At 36.3% G+C, this 27,531-nt stretch overlaps 2 protein-coding genes and 1 long non-coding RNA gene across 3 annotated transcripts; 2 read left to right on the plus strand and 1 right to left on the minus strand.

The window, feature by feature from the left end:
* On the plus strand, nucleotides 1-19,992 carry slc17a7a (solute carrier family 17 member 7a). The gene is made up of 13 exons (XM_051886483.1): nucleotides 1-166; nucleotides 11,196-11,448; nucleotides 12,355-12,473; nucleotides 13,087-13,201; nucleotides 13,351-13,438; nucleotides 13,633-13,719; nucleotides 14,357-14,499; nucleotides 14,667-14,816; nucleotides 15,428-15,560; nucleotides 16,150-16,260; nucleotides 17,853-17,980; nucleotides 18,075-18,144; nucleotides 18,254-19,992. The coding sequence occupies exons 1-13, from the start codon at nucleotides 105-107 to the stop codon at nucleotides 18,574-18,576; spliced, it is 1,782 nt and encodes a 593-aa protein (XP_051742443.1). The 5' UTR covers nucleotides 1-104; the 3' UTR covers nucleotides 18,577-19,992.
* LOC127508488 (uncharacterized) lies at nucleotides 18,612-22,039 on the minus strand. Its single transcript, XR_007928824.1, has 2 exons — nucleotides 21,735-22,039; nucleotides 18,612-20,290 (listed from the first exon to the last, which is right to left on the minus strand). It is a non-coding gene; the product is annotated as an uncharacterized LOC127508488 (long non-coding RNA).
* On the plus strand, nucleotides 21,105-27,136 carry zgc:55558 (GTPase KRas). The gene is made up of 5 exons (XM_051886484.1): nucleotides 21,105-21,441; nucleotides 22,052-22,163; nucleotides 22,777-22,955; nucleotides 23,450-23,609; nucleotides 25,730-27,136. Exons 2-5 carry the CDS (start codon nucleotides 22,053-22,055, stop codon nucleotides 25,841-25,843), a joined length of 564 nt encoding a protein of 187 aa, XP_051742444.1. The 5' UTR covers nucleotides 21,105-21,441; nucleotide 22,052; the 3' UTR covers nucleotides 25,844-27,136.
* Nucleotides 27,137-27,531: the final 395 nt, after the last annotated feature.

The following is a 27,531-nucleotide window of genomic DNA, read 5'->3' on the forward strand; positions in this document are numbered from 1 at the left end:
GAGAGAGAGAGAGAGAGAGAGAGAGAGAGAGAGAGAGAGAGAGAGAGAGAGAGAGGCAGGCACACGGGCCAGGAGCACACCGGTCGGACTCGGGAGTCGCGAGGATGGAGATCCGTCCGGACCGCTTTAAGGCTCAGGCAGGAAAAACTTTGGGAAAAATACACAGGTGAGGTACCATCTTTCTATCCTTAAAGCGCGTTTGTACTTTTAAGAACTTTTTCTTTACTTGTTTTAAATTTCTCTCTTGGTTTCTTTTAATTTAAAAAAAAATGCCCAGAGGTGATTTGTTGAAAAACATTGGAATTAAAATGCGTTGAGTTTATGTCTGTGACTGCATCTGACAGCACATTTAGAAACTTATTATATCAAGTTCATTCTAGACAAAAAGTGATCGTGTCCCCCTTCTCTGTGCGTGTATTTAAGCCCGTCCTTCTTCAAGATATCAGGTGCAAACCTTTGTCGTGACTGAATCTCAGTCAAATGTGTTCTTATGTAATGTGTTTGCACGTAATGCACCCACTCTGTCCGATTGAGAAGATTGTCCAGATGGATCAGATTAGTTCGAGGCTAACCCGGTGCCACAGACATTTGACGCTTGGCGTTGGTCGCTTTATCTCTCACTCTAGTATCTGTGCGCGTGAGCGAGTTCATATATCAGATGAACTTCATTATTCCACCTGAGCGTCAGGTAGTAGCGCGCATCACTGAACAACAGCTCGCGCGTCCCGGGACACACACAAGTTCTGATTCCACGCACTAGTTGATAAAGCGGACCGCGCTCAGAGAACAGGAAGTCGTTGACCAAATTTGGTCTTTATACGTCATGAGTACTTAGTGCGAAGCGTATTCGATTCAAAAGTTCCGTAAATAAATAAATTAACAGGAGGCTACTTTTATAACAAAATTATTAATTTTAAAAATTGTTGGCTATAAAACTTGTGTTAAACACATATTATGCATGCTAGAGGGAAAAAAACGTAGGCTATAGGATGATAAAAAGTAATTTATTTCAACAACTGAAATGTATTAGCCTATTTTAAACCTAATTAAGACCAGGAAGTATTTTGTCATGGCAGATTTGGTGTTGAACACATTTGGCTGGCGGGGGAGCATTTTAAATACCTTGTTAAATCTTGTTAATTCGATATCTGTCTTAGGCCCAAATTCTGACAGGATGGACTATCCCAAAGGTCAAAGTACATCCCTTTCAAACAAGTTTAACTCATGCTTGGAAATGTTTGATAACCACTAACATCATTGTTAGCTACTAATAGCCTACTGGAATAGCCTGTTGGATTTGATATTTTTCTAAAAGTTTGATATTCTATAAAATAAATTGCCTACATTTTAGCCTAGGATATATATTATTTGCGATGTAAAAAGAGTCATGTCAGCACTCACAGATGAAATTAGTTTTAGCGTTAAAGTTTTATTTTTAGTTTAGCGTTAAAACGCATACTCTTTCATGAGATTTTACGTAGCAACTAAACATTTAAATCCAGATCCGAAATAGCCCGTCAGAAACACACATATACACACCCACACACAGCTGTCGGCCCTACAAATCCCTGAACACCCCCTCCCATCACTTCCTCGTCTCTCGCGCACACCAGTCAGCTCCGTCGTCTGTGCTGAGTGTGCTCGAGCTCGCGGGATTAAATGAAGGGCAGCACGCGACTCCCGATTTTTTCGCGATGCTGCACGTGCGAAGTAGTTTCCCTCTGGAATTGAATTTAATAGAACGTTTTGAATACAATATTCTTTATTCTTAAAATAATCCATGCCTTTAAGTGTAGTGTGAAACTAAAGGTAGCTATGCTAGGCCTATCTGTGCAAAAGTTTGTGTTAAAAGTAAACTGCTGATTTGGATTTCTGACTCTCTTCTTTAGCTGTGAGACTCTGTGTCCCTGATAATATTTTAGAGAGAGCATCAGCAGCTGATTAATCATTTAAAGCTCAGCAATGCATCTCCTGCTCCTACTGTTTCACAGCCTCACACTCCAGCACGCAATACACTTCACACCTGCAGTTTTCCCTCTGTCATCCCTATTCCATCTCTCCACCTCAACTCTTCTCATTCTGACAGTCCTCACGGAAGAATAGATGCCATTTTAGCCCTGTGGAATTTTTATTTTTTATAAAGTAAATTCTCTTAAGGCACATTTTTCATTCTCACAGTTTATTTGTCCATTAACAATGTCCAACAGTGGATATATATATATGCATCACTGGAAAATACTGTAATTTTTCTTAAAAATCATTAATGTTATTTCCACAGAGAGTGTGTTTGATAACATTCTGTGATGGGAATAAAATGGCCAACTTTATCTTGCAGTGGATATTTTCATAGATTGCAGTTTATGTATTGAGGATACATAAACTGAAAATCATATTTTAACACTTGGTGAATAATTTGACAAAAATTACAGCTTTATTTGAAATAACATAATTAAATATTATGTTTACAAGTCATATTTATTGTGATTTTCTTTTTTTTTTCACATTTCATGCCTTATTTTTGATCTCAAACATGCTCTTTACTGACACTTTAGTCTCCTTTTTTAACCAAATTCACTAACTTTCAATAAATTTCGATAAAATGTTATTTGTGATGCCACAAGTTTAGATTATTATAGTTTTAAAATGAAATAATTAACATATTTTTATGGATTTTCATATTTTAAATATGAATATTTAAGTTTTAAGAAAAAAGTGTATCAGTTTTAATAAAAATCAAGCATATAAGAACTGAAGACTCTTGTACACCATAAATTCAATTTTCATTCAGATTTCTGGCACCTTCTGCTTCCAAGAGAAACATTAAGGTAAAACTTAATAACAACAAAAAACGAAAAAGAAAGAAAGAAAGAAAGAAAGAAACATGCATTTAAAAATATGGCATGTTCAGCTAATGGTGCTAAGGTAATTTCTCCTGTACCGTTTTTCACTCACAGATTTTTATTCTTGTTTGTCGTTTGTATTTTGCATGTTCACTAGGCTGCTTATCTGAAAGCATGTGAAGGTCAGACTGCTGGGATGTGTATAAGTTTGTGTGTGTGTGTGTGTGTGTGTGTGTGTGTGTGTGTCAGGAGGGGGGAAGTATCTCCCCAGGTGACACGGTCCCACTGAGACCCAATCTGTTCAATAGACGCAGGGGAGGGTCAGAGGAGTTTGGCATAAAAATCATAGAACAACACTGATGGTAGAACAGAAAGAAATGTGTAGAGGAGGGGGGTTAGAGATTTGTGTATCAGTTTTAATCTGTTACCTTTATACAATGTCATCAGAATTTTTTATAAAATTAACCAAAGGTCAGAGAGGCAACTAGATTCAGAACACCTTTCCATACATGAAACGACAGTGGAACAGTGAGCCAGGATGTAAAAAGGATAAACAGAGCAGAGTTGTAGTGATGTACAAAGAGAGAAGGGGGGGGGGGGGGGGGGGGGTGTTGGGAGAGAGAATTGTCGGATTATGTAATTTTTTTTTTTCTGCTGTCGTGCCTTCATCCTCTTACATCAAGATTGAATGGGAAAAAGTGCATGTGTGTCAATGTATGTTTGATGTGTTTGTGTGAGTAATAGACCTTTAGTGTCAGCAGAAATCTACACATCTCACCTCTGAACTTAAATACAATTTTGCAACTGTAGTGAACAATGGAATGTGAACTTGGATCATGGTACAAGTGCGTGATCTGTAATTTTCGCTGAGTTTTTTTTTCCTGCAATGGTCACATGGTGTAATACGCATTCATAGTAAATAATGATATTGCTGTTTGGTGACATTGTTGAAAATTATGTAGGGTGAATTCAGGTTGATTTTTCCCAGTCATCTCAATGGCAAAAAGTGTCCCAAATACCCTGAATTCACCCTACATGTTGACAGGTTAACATGCTGTAAAAAAAAAAGTTAAATATGAAAGTCTGTTTAAAGTTATAATAAAACTTTAATTATTTTTATTTTTTAAATAATTTTTAAAACTTATTTTACATTTTTTTAATTAAAATATTTATTTTAATAATTGTACTTATGGGCAATCCAATAAGATGATACATAATTTTTTATTCATGGCTAGTCTGAAATCGCATACTCTCCGAGTTGGTACTTCTTTTGAATAAGCACTTTGTGGCCATTTTAAAAAGTATGTTCTATGTAAGCTTATAGTATGAATGTATAACCCCAAATCAAGAAAAGTTGGGACACTTTTGTAAAATGCAGTAAAATTTAAAAAATTGTAAAATTGTAAAATTTCAGTAAAAGAAATATCTCCCTTTGCATTTAATTTTTAGCATCGTAATTTTGCAGATGTTGTTTATGCTCAAACATTACTAAAGTTAAAAAAAGCAAAATCATAATCAAGGACCCCTTTAAATAAAGGTTCAAGAGAATTAACAAATCACAGATTCTTGATTTTATTGTGTTTTACAAAATGTCCCAGCTTTTCTTGATTTGGGGTTGTAGATATACTACATTCATTATGTGTTCATTTTTATGTGACCTGCCAGCATCAGTTGCATCTTCCATTCACAACTCCTCTTCTGTGGCCTCATGGGATACTAATGTATCCATTAGATGCGGACTTCAGTATCTCATCAGAAGTAATAGGTTCATCCAAGTACTTTTCGCCTATAATACATACTACTCTTTTCATAAACTGTTTTACATCCACTATATAGTATAGGGAATTATGCATATTCATATGCAGCCAATATTCAGAAATCAGTAGATGAAAAATACCTATATGATGTACTTTCACCAAGATTCTGAATGGACACTTTAATATTATACCACAGTAGAGTTGTTGTATTCAGTTTTTGTTAATTCTTTTTTAATTATATTTTATTTTTATTTTTTCTATTTCCATTTTAATTTTAGCTAGTTTTAGAATTTTTTTGTGTTTTTGTAAATTTTGTTATTATTTTTTAAATATGTATATTTAGTTTTCATTCATTTTTATTTGTTTAGTTTTTAGTTTTAGTTTATTTAGTTTTAGTTATTTTAGTACTTTAAATTGAATGAGAAATGCTGCCTTGGCAACTATAGCTGAAATCAGATAAGTTTAAGGTTTTTTTTAATTTTTATTTTATTTCGGTTAACATTTATTTCAAGTAACGAAAATATTTTTTTTAGGGTTTTAATTTTAGTTTTAGTTTTACTTAATGATAAACACTCTTTATAGAAAAAACTTTATTAATGGTCAAAAAATCGAATCAAATCAAAATCAGGCAGCAGGGCTGATGGGAAAGTGAACGTGATGTGTGTATACTTGAGAATCAGAGCATGCTGACCTTGATATAGTCATTTTATGTGGAGTGTATAATATGCATATGAGATCAATAAAAACTATTAAACATATGCTAAGATAGTGCTGTTATAATGATTATGCAAATGTGTATGTATTAGAGGTTATGATAAAACTTGGTTGTTGGTACCCATGTAAGATATTTATAATATGCTGACATAGAAGTACATACTATTGGAAAGGATTCTGTGAGCGTGTTTGTGTCTTACCCGTATAAATTGTTTGTCGTAGCAAAGTCCTCGTACCACCCCCTTCTGCAGTACACCTGTCTCTTTATTAGATGGCCTAAACACACACACACACATACAGGTCAGCTGGTGCGTCATGAACCGTGGAATGAGATGCAGAAGTGCATGATCTGTAAACTCCTTTTTTTTTTTTTTGGTCACATGATGTAAGATGCAGATAAAGAGAAAGAGCTAAAATACACCATAAAATAAATATTAATTACAGCCAACAGTCATTCTCATTAGTAGGTAGCATATGTGCTGCTGTTGGCAGCAATCTGTTTTTAACTAGCTTTAACCTTAATTACACATCTTTCTTAGTGAATATGTGTGCGTTAAATTGTGGACAAGCACGCTCCTCCCCTCTCTTTCTCTTTTCCCATCTCTCTTTCTCATTCCACTCAGTCACTCTTTTTTTCTAGCTCATATTTATCTCCGGAAGTCTATAATTTCTGTAATCCTAATCTGAGGGTGGGGCTACAGATTATCAGTGGATAAGAGATGGAAGGGGGAGATTGAAGGGGAGGGACGTGTATGAGTCACGGGTGCAAGAGGTTTTAGTTATAATTGAAACTCATTGCTATTTTCCATTAGACACCCTTTATAGTTTCACATTAAAACACATTATGACTGCTTAATTAATCTGCTCCCTAACATACACATATGCAGTCATTTCCCACTCATTTCTCTTCACTTTCTGATTGTATGTTGTTTGAGGTTAAAGGGATTATAAGGGATCTGCTTTTGTAGGAACAGTGACAGAATGAGAGAAATAGAGAGAAAGAGTACAGAGGGAGAGAAAGAGATTAATATTGTGATACATGTATATGAGATTTGTGGAGCTCAGAAGTAGTTCTCTGTCGGCTATTCTATTTTATAGAAATTTTTGTGAGGATTTAATATATATATATATATATATATATTAGGGGTGTAACGATACCCTCATGTCACAATTCTATACATATCATGACACTGAACTGACGATACTATATTATTGTGATTCTCCAAGACATAAGGTAAAAGGTTAATAAAAAATGAACTGTTGATTAAAATGCTAAATCTGGTATTACACTGGGAGTGGAAATGAATAGGCTTGGACTTGGTGCTGGTAACCCAATGCACAGGACAATGGTGACACCAGAATAAAAATATTCATGATTCTGAAGCTGAAAATACATAAATATTTACTGGTAACTTAAGACATTTGGCATTATCAGGAGCCACAAATATTCCCTTATTGCATTATTATACATTATATTCAACATTATATATAGAAGATTAATGTAGGACTGACACTAAAACTCTGTAAACTTGAATTTTTTTCTCACACAGTAATTTTCATTTTTGCAACATGTTGCATTTTTGTATTGCGATCGTGACACGATATATTGTTACACCCCTAATATATATATATATATATATATATATATACACTATATTGCCAAAAGTATTGGGACACCCCTCCAAATCATTGAATTCAGGTGTTCCAATCACTTCCATGGCCACAGGTATATAAAATCAAGCACCTAGACATGCAGACTGCTTCTACAAACATTTGTGAAAGAATGGGTCGCTCTCAGGAGCTCAGTGAATTCAAGTGTGGTACCGTGATAGGTTGACACCTGTGCAATAAGTCGTGAAATTTCCTCACTACTAAATATTCCATGGTCAACTGTTAGTGGTATCATAACAAAGTGGAAGCAATTGGGAACAACAGCAACTTAGGCTCGAAGTTGTAGGCCACGTAAAATCACAGAGCGGGGTCAGCGCATGCTGAGGCTCACAGTGCGCAGAAGTCGCCAACTTTCTGCAGAGTCAATAGCTACAGACCTCCAAACTTCGTGTGGCCTTCAGATTAGCTCAAGAACAGTGCATAGAGAGCTTCATGGAATGGGTTTCCATGGACGAGCAGTTGCATCCAAGCCTTACATCACCAAGTGCATTACAAAGCGTCGGATGCAGTGGTGTAAAGCACGCCACCACTGGACTCTAGAGCAGTGGAGACGTGTTCTCTGGAGTGACGAATCACGCTTCTCTGTCTGGCAATCCGATGGACGAGTCTGGGTTTGGTGGTTGCCAGGAGAACGGTACTTGCCTGACTGCATTGTGCCAAGTGTAAAGATTGGTGGAGGGGGGATTATGGTGTGGGGTTGTTTTTCAGGGGTTGGCCCCTTAGTTCCAGAGAAAGGAACTCCTAATGCTTCAGCATACCAAGACATTTTGGACAATTTCTTGCTCCCAACTTTGTGGGAACAGTTTGGGGATGGCCCCTTCCTGTTCCAACATGACTGCGCACCAGTGCCCAAAGCAAGGTCCGTAAAGACATGGATGAGTGAGTTTGTTGTGGAGGAACTTGACTGGCTTGCACAGAGTCCTGACCTCAACCCAACAGAACACCTTTAGGATGAATTAGAGCGGAGACTGCGAGCCAGGCCTTCTCACCAAAATCAGTGCCTGACCTCACAAGTGCGCTTCTAGAAGAATGGTCAAAAATTCCCATAAACACACTCCTAAACCTTGTGGAAAGCCTTCCCAGAAGAGTTGAAGCTGTTATAGCTGCAAAGGGTGGGCCAACTCCATATTAAACCCTACGGATTAAGAATGGGATGTCATTAAAGTTCATGTGCACGTAAAGGCAGGCGTCCCAAAACTTTTGGCAATATAGTGTATATATATATATATTTACACCTGACAGCCGATCACATGGCAGCAACTAGACATGGTCAAGATGATCTTCTGAAGTTCGACTTTGAATGTTGCATGGTTGTTGGTGCCAGACAAGCTGGGCTGAGTATTTTAGAAATATTAGATCTGCTGGGATTTTCACTTGCAACCATCAGGGTTTACAGAGAATGGTTTGAAAAATAGAAAATATCCAGTCACTAGAAGTTCTGTGTCGGTGAAAATGCCTTGTTGAACCTTTCTGTGTCAACGAAAATGCCTTGTTGAAGCTAGAGGTCAGAGGAGAATGGCCAGACTGGTTTGAGCTGACAGAAAGGCAACAGTAACTCAAATAACCACTCGTTACAACCGAGTTCTGCAGAAGAGCGTCTCTGAACGCACAACATATCGAACCTTGAAGCAGATGGGCTCCAGCAGCAGAAGACCACACCAGGTGCTACTCCTGTCAGCTAAGAACAGGAAACTGAGGCTACAATTCACAAGGGCTCACCAAAATATTGGACAATAGAAGATTGGAAAAATGTTGCTTGGTCTAATGAGTCTCAATTTCTACTGTGACATTCAGATGGTACTGTCAGAATTTGGCATAAACAACATGACAGCATGGATCCATCCTGCCTTGTATCAACGAGTTCAGGATGGTTGTGTAATGGCGTGGGGGATATTTTCTTGGCACACTTTGGGCCCCTTAGTACAAACTGAGCGTTGTTTAAACGCCTACCTAAATATTGTTACTGATCATGTCCATCCCTTTATGACCACAGTGCACCCATCTTCTGATGGCTACTTCCAGCAGGATAATGCACCATGTCACAAAACTCAAATCATCTCAAACTGGTTTCTTGAGCATGACAACAAGTTCACCGTACTCAAATGGCCTCCACAGTCACCAGATCTCAGTCCAATAGAGCAACTTTAGGATGTGGTGGAATGGGAGATATGCAGCTGACAAATCTGCAGCAAGTGCGTGATGCTATCATGTCAATATGGACTAAAATCTCTGAGGAATGTTTCCAGCACCTTGTTGAATCTATGCCATGAAGAAGGCAGTTCTGAAGACAAAAGGTCCAACCAAGTACTAGCAAGTATTAGCAAAGTGTACCTAATAAAGTGGCCGTGAGTGTATATAATATTACCATTCAAAAGTGTGGGGTTGGCAAAACATTTTTGAAAGAAGTAATTTATGCTTACTAAGAAGACTGCATTTATTTGAACAAAGAAATACACTAAAAATAGTACAATGTACTGATAAAACAGAACAATGTAATTTATTCATGTGATGAAAAGCTGACTTTTCAGCTTCATTACTCTAGTCTTCAGTGTCACATGATCCTTCAGAAATGATTTTGGCTGATTTGACTGACTTGCGGCTCAAGAAACATTTCTAATTATTATCAGGGTTGGAAACTGTGATTCATTTTTAGTAAGTAGTAATAGTAAATAGCATTTTTTATATATATATTTATAAAAATATTACATTAAATACATAAAATACAGCCACACTGAATGTCTATGTAAAGGACAGATTTAATGGTGAGCATATAGATAATCTCTGCATTCATTTTATCTGCACATTAAATCCATATATTTATTGTAAGCTTCAGAGCATATGTCTGTGAAAGTGTTTGCTTGTGTGCTTGTATGTTTGCATGTTTTTATTGGCTGTAAACTTTGCAGACAGGTTGCATACCCAGATGGTCTCTCTTTAGGTCTCTGCTGGACTCCCATGTACCGCTATCCAGTGAGACACCTCATTCTTGTTCCATGTCCTCTCTCCCTCTGTGTCTTCCCTCTGCATCCCGCCTGGTTTTAGGTGTGTATGTGATGTAGTTTTATGAACTATGAGGGTTCCCTAGTAGTGTATGGGACTTCATATCCTAGCTATATATGAGTGAAACGGCTTCTCGAACAAGAAAACATGCAGGGCTCTGACTTGACTTATTAAGAATTGATTGGATGTTTGTGGTTTACTATTGCTGTGATCTCATATGAGTGACAGGTTGTCCTGCCCTTGTGCCAGTAAATATGTCATCAGAGAGGAGAAGAGAAGCTCATCTAAATCTAAAAAAAAATATTATGCACAGATACATTTTTTATAATAAATACTACAATATTCAATTAAAAAAAACAGGAATCATTGATTTTCACGGTGACTTTAAATGTAACAAAACATACAGTTCTGATCTGGTTTAAGCTATAAAATATTTTAATATTCAAAAGTAGACCTCATTTATAAAATGTTGCGCAGAAACCGTCCTAAATTTGATCTTACAATCATTTCTCAGATGTGCGTGCGTGTGATTCATAGAATGAACGTACACACAGAAAACAAGCGCATGCCTCTCTTTCAGATGTGAAATCTATAAATCGCAAATGATCTTGAACTTGCTGAATGGTTTCAGTTCTCTGTGTTGTAAACGACACCTAATTAATGTCATTTACATATAAAAGATCACCAGTCATCGTCCTAATCCTTTAATTTAGAATAACGAGCTGCAAGAATAGTTTAGATTTCCAAAAGCCTGCAGTAATCTGACCAGGAAAAGTGTGTACGTCTGCTCAGACCCTGACGTGGCGCTAAGCACTTTTCCACGTCAAAGACCGTTTTTATAAATATGAGCATTGGCATGGATTTAAGCGGACGCACACTCTAAGATCAAATCTGTGCGTACGCATGCAAATGAGGCCCCCTGACTGGTGTTCAATATTGACCTGTTTTGACCCTGTAAGGAGACACAAACTATTATCATTGTGTCCTTGAGTAAGACACTTAACCTCAGATTAATCTAAGACTCCTTGTAATATGTGGCCTGAAAGTTACTTTGGATAAAAGCATTTTTGACCTTCTAAAAGTATTATCACTAATCAGAGCCAGTTAATTTGAATGTGTATTTTAATGTTTTTATATGAATTGAGAAAGTCTTTGCACACTGTTACTTATACACAATTTATATTGGCCTTATACTTTCTGTATCCACATCCAGACTCCTCGAGAAACGTCAGCAGAATGGCGAGACGATCGAGCTGTCAGCAGAAGGTCGTCCGGAGCTGGTGGAGGAGAAGGAGCTTCCCGTTGTGGACTGCACGTGTTTCGGGTTGCCGCGCCGTTACATCATCGCCATCCTGTCAGGCCTGGGCTTCTGCATCTCGTTCGGCATCCGCTGTAACCTGGGTGTGGCCATCGTGAGCATGGTCAATGACCACACGGTTTACGCAGGAAAGAAACCTGTCATAGTGGTCAGTATCAGTGCTGGAATTCAACTTAACAAATAAAGAGCGTCCACTGGAGTTTAAGAAAATTAACATGAAGAGTGGACGGGAGTTATATGTTATTTGAAATCCGAATTAAGTAATATTGGGAATTTTGGGGTTTATTATTGGGCATATTTTAGGGATTTTTTGTTGTTGTTGTTGTTGTTGTTGTTTTATTTAGCATACCAATAAGATGCATTCAGCATTGATTAATACACAGATTTATAAGAAATTAAGGTACAACAACAAATAGCCTACAGCCAGTTTGATATGCTAAATGAAAGATTTCTAGCTTTTAGAACAGAAAGCATAATGCCAATATCTAAATATATGCATACATAAATATATGCAAATCAGTTGGGCCCCCTTAAATCCCAGTTTATCATCATTAGCCAGTTAATTTCGCATCTCGACCCAGTTTGCACACTGAGAGGGGATCAGCTTTGCTTAATTCCCTGTAGTATTTCATCAAAAAAGTGCAGGGCTTCACCCAGCAAAGCAATTTACCCCCACACAGGGATCTGTTACAGTAACTGCACAGAGACGTAAGATTTTTAGAAAATGATAATAATAATAATAATTTTATGATCAATTATTAATATTATTATTATTATTAAATATTTTATTATATTAGGCTACTTTATCTTTTACTTTGTGATTAATTTTACTACTACGGTATTTCTCTCCTTTCTCACATTCCCTCTATACTTTTGTTTTTGCAAATATAACAGAAAAAGAGATGTTTCAGGTTATGTGATGCCTTGAAGAGTGATGTGTAATCATTTTCTAATACACAAGCAGTGCACTTTGAAATATTCTCAGCTTTTTGCACAGAATGCTGTCGAATATACATTGGGTGAGAGGAGTTTGACTTTCTTTTTTTCCTCTCAGGCTGCTCAGTTCACATGGGACCCCGAGACAGTGGGGATGATACACGGCTCCTTCTTCTGGGGTTACATTGTCACGCAAATCCCAGGGGGATTCATCTGTCAAAAGTTTGCTGCTAACCGGTAATGTGACAAAATTGACATGTTGACATGTTGGCAAATTGACATGTTTTCTCAAGAGTTCTGGAGTTTGTGCTATTTACGTGGGAGGAGTCTGATTGTCACAAGGGCTTTATTTCAGTAACTATGAGGGGTTTGAGTCAAATGTCCAGTTACACAATTGTGTGTTGTCTTTTGCATTGGATGGTGTGTCATTGTTGCAACTTACCCCTTGTTATGACAATAGACCAGTGTGTGTTCAGTTAAATTCAAATATGATTTTTTTTTAAACCTGGTGGAAATGATTAAAAACTATTTTGAAACCCACTTAAAAGACTTATTTAAAAAAAAAAAAAAAAAAAAAAATTAAATGACTGTCCTTTCATTGATGCAACTACCACTTTGATGCTTCAAAAGTTCATAAAGAGATCCCGAAACTAATCCATATGAGTTGAGCGGTTTAGTCCAAATTTTCTGAAGAGACTCGATCGCTTTATATGATCAACATTAAAGACATTAAAGACAGACATTAAAGCCTTAAAGACCCAGTCTGAGGAATATTCAGTGGAATGAAAAATGATAACCAACCCACTGTGATGAGATATTAGCATGATATTTTATGTGTGTTTGGTCTCAGGGTGTTTGGCTTTGCCATTGTGGCCACATCGACACTGAATATGTTGATCCCAGCAGCAGCTAGAGTTCACTACGGGTGTGTTATCATGGTCAGGATCTGCCAGGGCCTTGTGGAGGTATGCCATCTGTGTGCATGTGTGGATTTGTGTGAATTTGTGTCAGTCTGTAATATTAGTGTATTATTTATCTAAAAGCATAGCATTATGTAAGGAAGGTTTTGTTACTGTTACATACCCATTAATTCATCTTATTTCTCTACTGAAAGGGTGTGTCATATCCTGCATGTCACGGGATTTGGGCCAAATGGGCTCCGCCCCTTGAAAGAAGTCGATTAGCAACAACAGCATTCTGTGGTGAGATGTCAATCATTTGAATCCATGAAATATATCAAACTTCCGATATTATCAGCAGAATTTAGTTTGTGATAATTTAAACCTTGAATTGAGTTTTGATTCTGTGAAAAGCTGAAATTGATGATTATGTTAATAAATGGTACTAATAAGAAGAAGTATACTAAGAACTGTATGTTAATGTCTGTATGTTTTAGGTTCATATGCCGGTGCTGTTGTTGCAATGCCTTTGGCTGGAGTCTTGGTCCAGTACACCGGGTGGTCCTCAGTGTTTTATGTGTACGGTAAGTAGCATACACTTCATTTTAATTATATATAATACTATTTAATATACAATGTTTACTTATTTAATAAACCAAGCAAACCATGACATTTTAATATATAATATACACTGAACTTCAAATTTTGGGGTAAGATTTTTTTTTTTTTTTTTTTAAGAAATGAATACTTTTATTCTGTAAGGATACATTAATCAAAAGTGACAGTGAAGACATTTATAATGTTACAAAAGATTTCTATTTCAAATAAATGCTGTTCTTATTAACTTTCTAATCCACAAAAATATATAAAAAAATATTATTATTAAGTTTTTAACATTAATAATAATAAGAAATGTTTCTTGAGAACATAGAATGATTTCTGAAGGATCATGTGACACTGAAGACTAGAGTAATGATGCTGAAAATACAGCTTTGCCATCACAGGAATAAATTACATTTTAAAATATATTCAAATATTGTAATAATATTTCACAATATTACTGTATTTTTGGTCAAATAAATACAGCCTTGATGAGAATAAGAGACACACCTTACCGAAAAACACCTTACTGACCCTAAACTTTTGAACAGTGTGTATATATAATATATAATTTTCATTGTAAATGATAATTCTTATTGCACTTTTCTCTTCGTCTCACAGGGAGTGTTGGGATATTCTGGTATCTCTTCTGGATTTTAGTGTCCTATGAGAGTCCAGCTGCTCACCCTACCATCTCACCAGAGGAGAGGAAGTACATTGAGGATGCCATCGGGGAATCCGCCGGCCTGGTCAATCCCCTGCAGGTACAAACACCGGCTTTATTTTTCTCTCTTGATCACTCGTCCACACATTCCCCCTCTTTCATACGCACACGCACACACACTAAATCCTCTCTCATTTCTCATCTCTAACTGCTGCGTGCTGCACTGTTCTGGATGTGTTCGACCTCTGGTTTTTCACTACCCTGCAGAAATTTAAGACTCCCTGGCGGCACTTCTTTACCTCGATGCCAGTGTATGCCATCATTGTGGCTAACTTCTGTAGAAGCTGGACCTTCTACCTGCTCCTCATCAGCCAGCCTGCTTACTTCGAGGAGGTGTTCGGCTTTGAAATCAGCAAGGTGAAACACAAACACTCAAATTAGTGAAATTTTCATGACGATACAGCAGTGCTTCTCAACTGATGGGTAGCAAACAAAAAATAAATCAGATCTGTTCTGAAGGCTTGCTGAAAACAGGAAAAAACAATCTATACTAAATAAAGGTTGAAATCAGAACAAACATGTTTTTTGTGCTGTTGAGAAATTTAGAAGTCAAAACTTTTGAATGGTTGCTGTGCCATGTTGATAATTTAGAATATTGTTGGACCTATGAAGGTAATATTAATGGATTTCAATGTTTGATTGGTAACAATTTATTTTGATGGTCCCTCAACAGACATTCTACTAACTATAAGTAACTTTGCATTATTCTACTAAATTACTTATAGTTAGTAGAATATCTAATTATTCCTTTGAATATAAAGTGTAACCGTTTAGTTTTAAGAACAATTTTATTTACTTTTGATAGACAGTAAACAGTTTTAGTAAGTAAAAAATAATAAAAACCAATTGAGAACCACTGCTCAAGAACAGGCGAAATTTAAGTCTACACACTGATACAATATAGTATTGTGCATCTGGATAAAATGTTTTGTTCAATAGCTACTCTTTTTGCTCCTTCTGTGGCTCAGGTGGGGCTGGTGTCTGCACTTCCTCATTTAGTCATGACCATCATTGTGCCAATCGGAGGACAACTGGCCGACTACCTGAGAACACATAATTTAATGACCACAACAAATGTCCGTAAACTCATGAACTGTGGAGGTAAGATATAGACAAAATGATAAAGACAATAAAAACGACAAAAACCCATTGAATTTCACTCAAACATTTATATTATTTACTCAACTTCATGTTGTCCCAAACCTGTGTTTTGTTTATTTATTTATTTATTTTGTATTATAAGACCGACAGCATTACATGAGCCTGAATAAATAGCCATAGTATGACAGAATTTCTATTTTTGGTAAACTTCCCCTTTAAAAATAGATAAAAATATAGAATCCAGCACACAAAGTAGGTTTTAAACAACAGCGGGTTTGCAGAGTCAGAAACTGTGTATGTGTGCAAGTTGCATATTTTGCTCTGTCTGGTCCTGCAATGGCAGCTGGGCCAATAATCACTGAGGCATCAATGCATGACACACTCACTCTCTCACAATCATCTGCGCATATAACATACAAATAAACCCTACATAGAGACACATGCACCACTGCATCCAAGAAATGGATGGCACAGAGCTCAGGTATACAGACACACAGGTACATGAACCTTGTATGTTCTCTTTAAATGTGTGAGGGATGCTTCCTTATTCAATAGACAATACTGTTGTGTGTGTCTGTGTGTGTTTTAGGGTTTGGCATGGAAGCCACTCTACTCTTGGTTGTTGGTTTCTCACATACCAAAGCAATGGCCATTTCTTTCCTTGTACTGGCTGTTGGCTTCAGTGGATTTGCAATTTCAGGTTAGTAACAGCAAAGAACTTCATTTAGCACTTCCATTCAGAAGTTTGGGAAGAAGTCTCTTATTTTCACCAAGGCTGCATTTATTTGATTAAAAATATAGTAAAAACAGTAATATCATGAAATAATATCACAATTTAAAATAACTGTTTTCTACTGTAATATATTTTAAAATGTATTTTATCCCTGTGATGGCAAAAGCTGTATTTTCAGCATCATTACTCCAGTCTTCAGTGTCACATGATCCTTCAGAAATCATTCTGATATGATGATTTGATACTCAAGAAACATTTATTATTATTATCAATGTTAAAAACAGTTTTCTGCTTAATATTTTTTGTGGGATTCTTTTTATATATTTTTCAGGATTCTTTCATTAATATAAAGTTCAAAAGAATAGCATTTATTTGAAATAGAAATATTTTGTAACATTATGCAAGTCTTTACTTTAATTTTTGACCAATTTAATACATCCTTGTTGAATAAAAATATTAATAAAAAACATACTGACCCCAAGCTTCTGAACGGTTATGTATATCACTGCGCCACATCCATTGAGGCCAAATACTAACCTTAGTTCTCAGGGATCTTCTGTGGAAGCCTTTTTCTGCCTGATTTAAAAAAATAAAAAAGTAATTATAAGAAAATGTGACCAAAAATAAAAATCACATGTAAGCAATAAGGTACAAGAGGCTGTGCTGTATTATGAATAAGTCCGCTTCGTGTCGTGCCTAACAACGTCCTTCAGCGGTGACTTATTCACGATACAGCACTAGCCTCGAGTACCTTATTGCTTTTATGAAACAGTTACCACACAATACAAATATTAAAGCCAAAAATATGTATTAATGCAACTTTAATGAAGTACACTTTCACTAAAAGCCTTCCTTCCACCAGAAAAAAATAGTCCCTGATCATGAACAGCAACAGAAGTTACATTATTGCCCATTAGATGGCGGCAAAGATTGTCTTTATGAGTGTGTCAGTCAGTAGTGAAGACTTTTATATTGAAAAGACTGAATTGTTGTGAACATGGAACAAGACGCAACTGACAAATGCTTTGACTAGTGCTGTCAGTCATGGGAAAACCCCTTAACTCTTAAAAGGACAGGATAATACATCGGACATTTAAACAGATTTTTTATTATGAACATAGGACTGATCTGAAGGAAAATGCTAAATCTGAATGCAGATAATAAACTCGCTCACTCTATCTCTTTCTCACAATACTCTTCTACATAATACAGTAAGCTTCAATGAACAATATCAATTGAGAACATACAGTTTATGTTGCTAAGGGTGTTGTGTAGTGATACACAGAAGCGGTCATAGCCGTGTTTTATAGTGAATAAAACACAGCAATCAGAATCAAGGACAGGAACTAACCGTTTTATAATATGAGATATAAAGTCACAATTACAAAATTTAAAGTTACATTACATTACAAGAAAGTTACATTGAAAGATATTAAGTCGCAATTATGAGAAATCTAGTTGCAATTGTAAGATATAAATTCACAATTTTAGATACTTGCTAAGATACATGTATGACAAATACTTTTTCCAGACTTCTGCTTACATTCTTTCCCTCTCAGGGTTTAATGTGAATCATCTTGACATTGCTCCACGTTATGCCAGTATCCTGATGGGAATCTCCAATGGAGTGGGAACTTTGTCAGGAATGGTGTGTCCTCTCATAGTTGGAGCAATGACCAAACATAAGGTACATACAAATAATATCACACAGCCTTCACATGCCAAATAATTGATTTGTACTGTTGAATTTATTATTCTTTTTATTGTTTATTTTCCTGTAGACTCGTGAAGAGTGGCAATATGTCTTCCTAATTGCAGCACTGGTGCATTATGGGGGTGTGATATTTTATGGTATGCTGTGTTCAATTAAACATAATGCAAACATGTCACAAATAATTCTAAATTACTTTTGTCATATCTTTCATAAAATGATGCATACTTCTTTTGAATATGTTCCCAGGGCTCTTTGCATCAGGTGAGAAGCAGTCATGGGCGGATGCTGAGAATACCAGCGAGGAGAAGTGTGGCATTCTGGGAGAGGACGAACTGGCCAATGAAACCGAAGAGCTGTACAGGACTGGCGGACAGTACGGAGCTATAAACAATCCGCATGCTGGTGGTCCGAATGGGGGCGGAGCTGGCGCTGGGGCAGGATGGGTATCAGACTGGGATAAAACAGAAGAATATGTTCAACCAGTTGGGACAAATAGTTATTTATATGGTGGAGAAGGAGAGAGAGAGAGCTCACATAGTGGGAAGAAACGCATACATCTAAAGGAATAAAGATCAATACAGAATAAACAAATACACTGAGTGAGTGAATGAGTGAGTGAGTGAGTAAAAGAACAAATGCGTTTCCAAACTGATAAGGAGATTATGTGATGATTGTTCTATAAACATACACAATAAGGTGTGTGTGTAGATGTAAGTTTCTTGTGAGTCAGATTGAGAATACAGTGGTGCTCTGTTAATTATATGTTCAGTATTTTAGGCTTCCTGCCAAAATCACTGTAATGCACTTAAAATGACACAGCGATATTAGACATGTTCATGGTTGTCGTGTAAGAGTATACAGTAAATGAGCTTCTGTGTGTGTGCTCACGGTGAGTGTGTGTATGTTTCCTTACTGTGCTCACTTCCTTTTGTTTTATCCAGTGCTTTAAATATGGTAAAAGGGTTCAAGCAAATCTATGGATGTGTAGACATTTATTTGATCATAATGTTGTGCACTTATACACAATATTCTTAAAGGGACAGTCACCCAAAAATAAGAATTCTGTCATTAATTACTATTTCACAAGTCATATGTTTTATATGATATAATTTTGGGGTGAGCTGTTCCTTTAAAACATTACTGAATGTGTTTGTGAGTTTAAACGACCCAGATCCTCATCATTGGGTCAGTGCACAAGTGATCACAAGCGTGTTTTTGTCCTCTGATGTACTATATTACTCACATACACACATTTTCATAAGCTTACATGCACACACACTCTCAATAAATCTGTGGGTGAGTCTGTTTTATGCATGTTCAAGGTTTACTTATATTACTGCCAGGCTAATTTTTAATCATTTATACATTACATTTACATTTATGCATTTGTCAGACGCTTTTATCCGAGATGTATACATGGAAACCCATGATTTTGATGTCATCTGCTGTTTCAGTTAGGCTACATGAATGCCAAGAGTCCAAATATATGTATACACACACAAACACAGAAATATACAAAATGCCATGCAGGTGAATTTCAAGGTAAAAGTGCCGAAATTCTGAGTTTCTAGATCTGTGTGAGAAATGAATGGGGCTGTAATCTCAGCATATGCAGATTTTTCCTCATCATGTACATCCATTTAGAGGCTATTCAGTCAAAGTGCAGTATGAGCTTAGGGAACCAATCAGAGAACAGCATTAGGGAATGGAGAGAGGATGATGGTAAATTAGTGACTCTCTGATTCTGACACATAATCGGATGTTATTTTACTTCATGTGTTTGTATTTTGTATTCGCGCTTCTTTCCTAAACATTTAATTTGTTTCTTTCTTATTTTGTTTGCCTAAATGTTACTTGACTTGTCATCAAAAAACAAAAAGATTTTAAAAAATGAGTAGAGAAAAATTATATAATTGTAAAAAAATGTGTACAAATTGTATATGTGAAAACTCCCTGTGTACAATAAAACTAATTAAATGTATAAACGGTGTATTATTTATTCATTGCACTAATGACTGATCAAACAGGCACAGGACACTGCTCTAGACAGCAGACTAAGCAGTGTGTTTGTATGAATCTCCTTTGTAAAATAAAAAAAAAATCATTTTTTCCCCCACCAGCATCACTTTGATTACTTGCTCACGTGCACGCTCATCAGTTTTTCTGCTTATACCTTTATTCATCTCTTCTTTCTCCCCTCCCTCATGCTCCTCTCCATCCACAGAGGGCATCTGCTGTCCTCTAATCTTTGCCTAAAATCACCAAGATAATCCCTCTTTCCATCTGTCATTCGGAGAGAGGAAGTACAAGAGGGATTTGCGTCGTGTTGACACTGACATCTAGTGGTTAAAACGAGTAAACTCTAGCTAAAATGAGAGCTCTTCAGATTTGACCAGATTCAGATTCAAGTAGATTTCTTTGGCATGGTAAAAGGCTTTACATTGCCAAAGCATTGTTAAAAACATACACATTTATACACAATAATAATAATAATAATAATAATAAAAATGATATAACAATAAGACTGAAAAGGCAAAAACAGTATAGACCTACAATGATTTTTATTTTATTTATTTATTTATTTAGAGTATTTATTATAATTTATTGTTATCGTTATTATTATTTATTAGATTATAATTATTTATTAGATTTTACCAACTGACTACGCTAACCCTTGGTTAAGTTCTTAATCATTCTCTGAGGATGGCATTAAGTAACAACTAAATCATAATGATAATACAATTATTATTATTTGTAAATGCATTGACAGTCAAAAAATAGCACTAAATGTATATTTTATGTTCTTTTAAGAACATATTTTTTATTTTATGTTCTTTTTTAACTAAGTGAAACGTTTAGCGAAAACTTTAAACCTGTATAAACGGATCCAGATTACCTTTGATGGTTTGACGTGCATCTCTGGCCTTTTAATATGTTAGACGAATCTGATTGGCTCATACTTATGGGGCGGGACATGATGGAGAAATTGGAAAGAGGCATTGCACTACCATTGGTCAATTCTTACTTCCGTTTATTCCTCGCCCAATAGAATTTAAAAACCCGACGGGCCGGCTATATCTCATTGGATATTTCCTCCGCTGAGCCCTCCTCCTTCCTCGCCCTCAATGAATCTGGGAGAGTCTTAGCCGAGAGGAGCTAATGACTCTACGGGCGGATTTATTTGGGTTATCTTAAATTTTAATAGAGTGGAGAAACATAGTTAAAATACGAAGCTTTTTAGTTTTTTTTTTTAAGTTGGTTGGAGTTCCATCAACCCGAATAATTCCACCCTGTCTTCGACTCTCGGGAGAGTTTAGTTTGTCTGGTCGATCGTAATGTGGCTCAGGGGCTAATCCTTGGACTTCATTCAATACTAATTCACCTCGAAGCGCTTCGTTTGGGCGAGCCGAACTGATTTAACAACCACACGCGAGGTAAAATACACAAATAAGCCGATAAATAACTTCCTACCTGTTGATAGTAGTTGGGATAAAGGTAAAAACTGCTGTTGTTTCAGTCTGCTACTTGCCGGCTGAGTAAATTAGATAAGAACTGGGTAAATGTTATCTTCAACCTCAGTCTTAAATGTATTTGAATATTATTTATCGACATAATGCACCGACTTTAAAATCTCAGTTAACCATCTTATGTAATGTGTATGTTCTTTTCCGGTTATTAAAGCGACAGTTTACCCAAAAATGAAAAAAATGTGTCATAATTTACCCACCCTCACGTTGATCCAAACCATGACTTTTCTTTCTTCCGTAGAACACAAAAGGCAGAATGACAGCCTAACCATTCACTCTCACTGCAGTTGTTTTCCATACAATGAAAGTGAATAGTGACAGATCTTTTGTGTTCAGCCCTTTAGCACTGCCATAATTTATATAAGTGTATCAGTCAGAGTAGTTAGCTTGTGTCACTAAAGGTTAGGTTTTTCCCAAGTTGCTCCTGAATATATCCAGTCAGAATATTTTTTTGTTGTTGTTGTCTCTTTTCTGTTTGTAACCCCCTTCCCATTCACCTTCTCTCTCTTCCATCCAGAATGACAGAATACAAGCTGGTAGTTGTCGGTGCTGGTGGCGTTGGGAAAAGTGCACTGACCATCCAGCTCATTCAAAATCACTTTGTAGACGAGTATGACCCCACTATTGAGGTAAGAGTTCACCTTCTCTAAGATTGACTAAAATAAACTTTAATACAAATACATTCTACTGTACACTGGTAATATATCTCTCAAAGTAATAATACAATTATTAAAACTTAACTAAGGAATTTAACTTTAGCAGTAAACCTGTTGTGCAGCATTTTGTTTGACAAAAATAAAATGAATTGTTTACTTTTTATTTGATTACATTTTAAAAGATTAAATAAATAAATATATAATAAAGTTTTATATATAATAAATCGTTTTTTGATTATTAAAATTTATTTTAACCATTAAAATGGAATCAAGAAAAATGAAAATGAAAAACACTATTTGGGAAAAATAAAATGGAATTTGAGAAAAAATTAAATGTATTTCATAGGGCCCTGAATTAAGTCGTTTATAAACCTTTAATAAATTGTTGTTAAATTTTATACGTTTCATGATTTCATTTAATTAATGTTTTCTGATTACTAACATTTAATTTGACCATTAAATCAGAGTGCAGAAAAATTCAATTGAAAAAATAAAAAAATAAAACTGATTTCATAGGGCTCTATTTTTATTATTATTATTATTATTATTATTTTTTTTTTTTTTTTTTTACTTCTATTCCATGTAGGATTCATACAGAAAGCAGGTTGTGATTGACGGAGAGACGTGTTTGCTGGACATCCTGGACACTGCAGGTCAGGAGGAGTACAGTGCCATGAGAGACCAGTATATGAGGACAGGAGAGGGATTTCTCTGTGTGTTTGCCATCAACAATGCCAAGTCCTTTGAGGACGTACACCTTTACAGGTACATAGCCAAACACATATGGACAAACTAATAAACATAAAGTATATTCAGAAGCTGTTACTATAAAACAGTCAACCTTTTTGTTTGCCATGTAAATAGCCATGATGCTAACATGGCGTAAAAACTTCAACAAACAAACTATAAAAGTTTTTCAGACTTAATATCCCCATATTATATTTGAGATTTGTGGACTTGGACTGCATGCTCAAGAGGAATTGGTTGGGTCTGTGCCATGTAAATGCCAATAAAGCTTCTTGCTTCCTGAAAACTTAAAATGTGATCAAATGGAAAAGTTGCTAGACTGATTTTTGAGCTAAAAATTATGGGTCAGAGATGTCGATTCAGCAGAATGACGTCACTGCACTGCATTAATGTACCAACTTCCTTTTTTGTCTCTTGAATTTGATGAGTTTGGAAACCAGTGTGGAATTAAAGAAAAGGCCTAGTAGAATTTTAAAAATCAGTCTGTGTTGAACCTTGTTGTGTCTGTGCAGGGAGCAAATAAACCGTGTCAAAGACAGCGACAATGTCCCGATGGTGCTGGTGGGGAACAAAAGTGACCTAGCTTCACGTACTGTAGAGACACGTCAAGCCCAAGAGCTTGCCAGAAGTTACGGGGTCCCATTTGTTGAAACGTCTGCGAAGACACGACAGGTGGGTGAAGCCGATTTTAAAGTTTAAAAGACCATTCACACAGAACATGGCTTTTCTTTTAAAAACTCTTTTCACTGCGCTGCTTTTACAATGTTTTTACACTGTTTTTATATGTAATAATGTGCTAGACAGACGTTTTTGATCGTTGTATCTTTTGTTTTTTTTCTCTTAATTTTTTTCCCCCCATTTCATGACCCCATGTTTTAAATGAAAACATGTTCTGTGTTAACTGATTTTAAAGTCCAAAAAAAATGCATCCATCCATCCATCATAAAAATAATCCATACGGCTCCAGGGGGTTAATAAAGGCCTTCTGAAGTGAAGCGATGCGTTTGTGTAAGAAAAATATACATATTTAAAACTTTAGAAACTAAAATAACTAGCTTCCACCAGACGACCATAGTACGCATACTGCGCAAGTCGACTTGCACCAAATGAGTAACCCGTGACGCGACACATGCCGCAGGATGTTGGAGTAGCGTAAGCTTAGACGTCTAAAATAGGGTTGTGGAACAAACTGAAGCTTCTCTTCTCTTATATCAAAATACATTTCTTTGTAAAATTTCTTGTTTTAGACTTCTAATTCATGAGCAGTGTTTTGTTTTGTTTAGTGATTGTAGTTCAGGGCTGTCCAAACTTTTTTAAAAGGGGGCCAGATTCTATGTTGTGGACACATCTGGGGGCCGTTTCCTTTTCCATTCTATATATATATATATATAAAATATATATCGCTTAATAATAAAGCTTGAGCTGACAGTAGAGTAGCTTGAGATAGGACATAGATGTAAATTTAATACACAAACAATATCTGTAAAACTTTTAACAACATCGTTTTTAAAGAGTGAAATTTAAATATTATTACTGAGTTAGAACACTATTCTTATTTAAATTAAAAAGTACTCTAATTGGATCACTGCAGGTAAAACCACACCTGGCACCTCACTACATGGTAAAAAGTAAAAAAAAAAAATTTTTATATCTAGAATGGCTTTATCGTATTTAGTCTATAATCACATTTAATATAAATACGAATGCACAAGACTGCAAGTTTATGACAAAAAAATAGCCTGTAATTTGGCCTTTATTACTCGTTTAATACATGTCTACATTAAAAGTTAAATAAAATGAGATATTAACCTACATTTCTGACAAAATACCACGGTTACAGTTAGTGTTACCACTGTAATTCCATGATAAATGTTGTTCAATTGTTGGTTGAAAAGTATTCTAACTGGATCGTCTCAACTCGAACACTTCTCACTGGCTGTTTAGTGGTAGTGTGATTGAGACACTCAGAAACTAAACATTTGTGAGCTCGTGAGTCGTGTGCTGTGCATTGCGCCAAATACAGGTCTCTGCAGGACAGTAATGATTAGTGGGAGAGGCCATAAACAGAGGGGCGTTTTTGAGAGTGTTACCTGATTTGCCCACGTCAGAGTGTGGGTAGGGTTTAGGGGTGGGGTTGGGTGAAGGGGATCATTTTCATTGCATGATATAAACACCCACCAGTTTGAAAACACCCACAAATACAGAAACGCCCACTTTTGTTCTGTAGAGACCTCATACTCCAGTGCGCAGCTGCGCATAAGTAGCGCTGTTTCGTTCCGCTTTTGGCGCGTTAATTCCCTGGCCTAAAATCTAGTACTGCCACCTTGTGTTGACATTGTGAAACTGCACGATTTGTAAATTATGCATGGCGGGCCACGTATAATAGATTTTAATAGACAAGCTGCGGGCCGTTTGAAATTAATCCCCGGGCCGCAGTTTGGACACCCCTGTTGTAGTTAATAAAGTTTTAAATATGGATATTTTTCTTACAAAAACCCATCGCTTTGTTTCAGAAGGCCTTTATTAACCCCCTGGAGCCGTATGGATTATATTTATGAAGGATGGATGCATTTTTTGGGCTTCAAAACACTCCCTCCATTTACTACTATTATAAAGCATGGAAGAGCCAACATAGTCTTAAAACACTTTTACCAGGCTCACCATAACCCAACCCACACTTTTGTGATTTTTTTTTTTTTTTTTTTTTTTTTCTCCCCAGATTGACCAAAGCGAATCAGCTTCTTGCTATAAAACACCATTAATTCGGATTCTATCTTGTTTTCTGTCTACAGGGAGTTGAGGAGGCGTTTTACTCTCTCGTACGGGAGATCCGAAGATACAAGGAGACGAACCGCAGCAATAAGAAGAGCAAAAAGCACACACAGAGACGTTGCACTCTTTTATAGCGATACACGCGCACAGCCTCGCACTGCACCTCCCCTGTGATAGCAATGCACTCAAGGTCACACATACTCATATACACACATACACGCATACACTACTGTAGCATCACACGTACATACACATCCTATTCCCTTTTCTTACCGTTCCCTGTGTCTTAAACCACCAGCCTTTGAGGAATAGGAACCTGACTGGCTGTTGAATGTGTTTGTATGTATGTATGTGCGCATGAGACCTCAATGAGAACCATGCAACTGTGGAATTGTTTAGGATAAGACATATATTGACCTCACGTTATCATATTTGGCTGGGTAATTTAGTTTCAAGTGGACTCGTCCACCATGCGCTGCTGCTTCCCCTTCTGTGCTAAAAAGATCTGATGTATGTCAGTTTTACTTTAGAACCACAGCAGCAAAGAACTTTGACCTTTATAAGAAATGAATGAGGTGGTGAAGGGATATACTTTAAGTCGGTAATGGGTAACTGTATTTAAGTAAGCCTTATGTCTCATCTCCAAATGTGTGAGCCAATCAGCACATCCGCGTGCTTCTGTTAGCGGTGGTCGGGAAAGAGGAAGCTAAGAAGTCCCCTAATTTTTTTGTGTGGCCTGTGGGAAAGCACATTAGAGCAAGTGGTCGCCACATTCAAAACCACTAACAATGTATTGCACACCTTTAAATGTGTTTCCACCTCACGCATTGTGGAATTTACCTAGCAGAGATTTTCAGTACTTGATAAAAACGCTGTAACTTCATCATCAAAGGGGATTTCTATAGTATTTGCCTTGTCGTTTTGAGGAGTTTGTATAAAAATGTGGAGGGAAAAAAAATGAAATTTCAAACATTCATCACCCTCCCAGAATCTGTTTTCCCCCAGGTTTCTGTTGTCATGGCATGGACTTCACTTAATGTAGCCCTTCTATAATTATGAAATTCAAGTCAAGCTCTCTGCTTTTATTATTTTTTTACCAGCAGTATTTCATGGTAAATTTCTGTATTTTTGTAAGTTTTTATTTTATTGGTTTTCGTTACACATACCGGCATTGCATTGGACATTAATATTTCATGTATTATGATGAATTGTGTAAAATGCCAGTTGTTCCCACCAGTGAAGAGGCTTGGTTGAGGAAGGCGAGACATTTTTCCCCCCCTGTTACTCTATTTCTTTAGTTTGTCAGGAGCGACAGGAATAGTTTTGGTTCAGACTAAACGTGAACAAAACTTGTGATTGATGCATTCCCTTTGCCACATTGACATCTGTAGTTATATGTTTTGTGAATAAAGAGACTTTTGGCTAGATGACTGTTTTCCTTAATATTCAAACCTTCAATTGTAGTTGAAACTATAACTTCTTAATATATTTGCTTTGTAAAGTGTTACAATTATTGTGGTAATAACAGGGCAGTTGAATCAGCTTTTCTGGATATCTGAACTCAGAAAAGCTGATGCAATCAGATTTTTGTGTAGTTTTGAAATGCCATTCTCACAAGGTCATTATTATGATCATATCTGCTATAAATGGCCATGTACAGTAGTAAGTGCTCTAGGTAAAACAAGTTTTTGTTAAGAGACAAACAGTTCCTTGAGTTAAAACAATGAGGAACTGTGTGCAAGAAATAGTCCTATATTTGTTCTCTTAATTCCTAATTTCATTTGTCCATATACTTTAAGGGTGCCTGAGAAAGTTTCTTGTT

This window comes from Ctenopharyngodon idella, chromosome 3 (assembly GCF_019924925.1).
Source record: "Ctenopharyngodon idella isolate HZGC_01 chromosome 3, HZGC01, whole genome shotgun sequence".
Classification (NCBI taxonomy): Eukaryota; Metazoa; Chordata; class Actinopteri; order Cypriniformes; family Xenocyprididae; genus Ctenopharyngodon; species Ctenopharyngodon idella.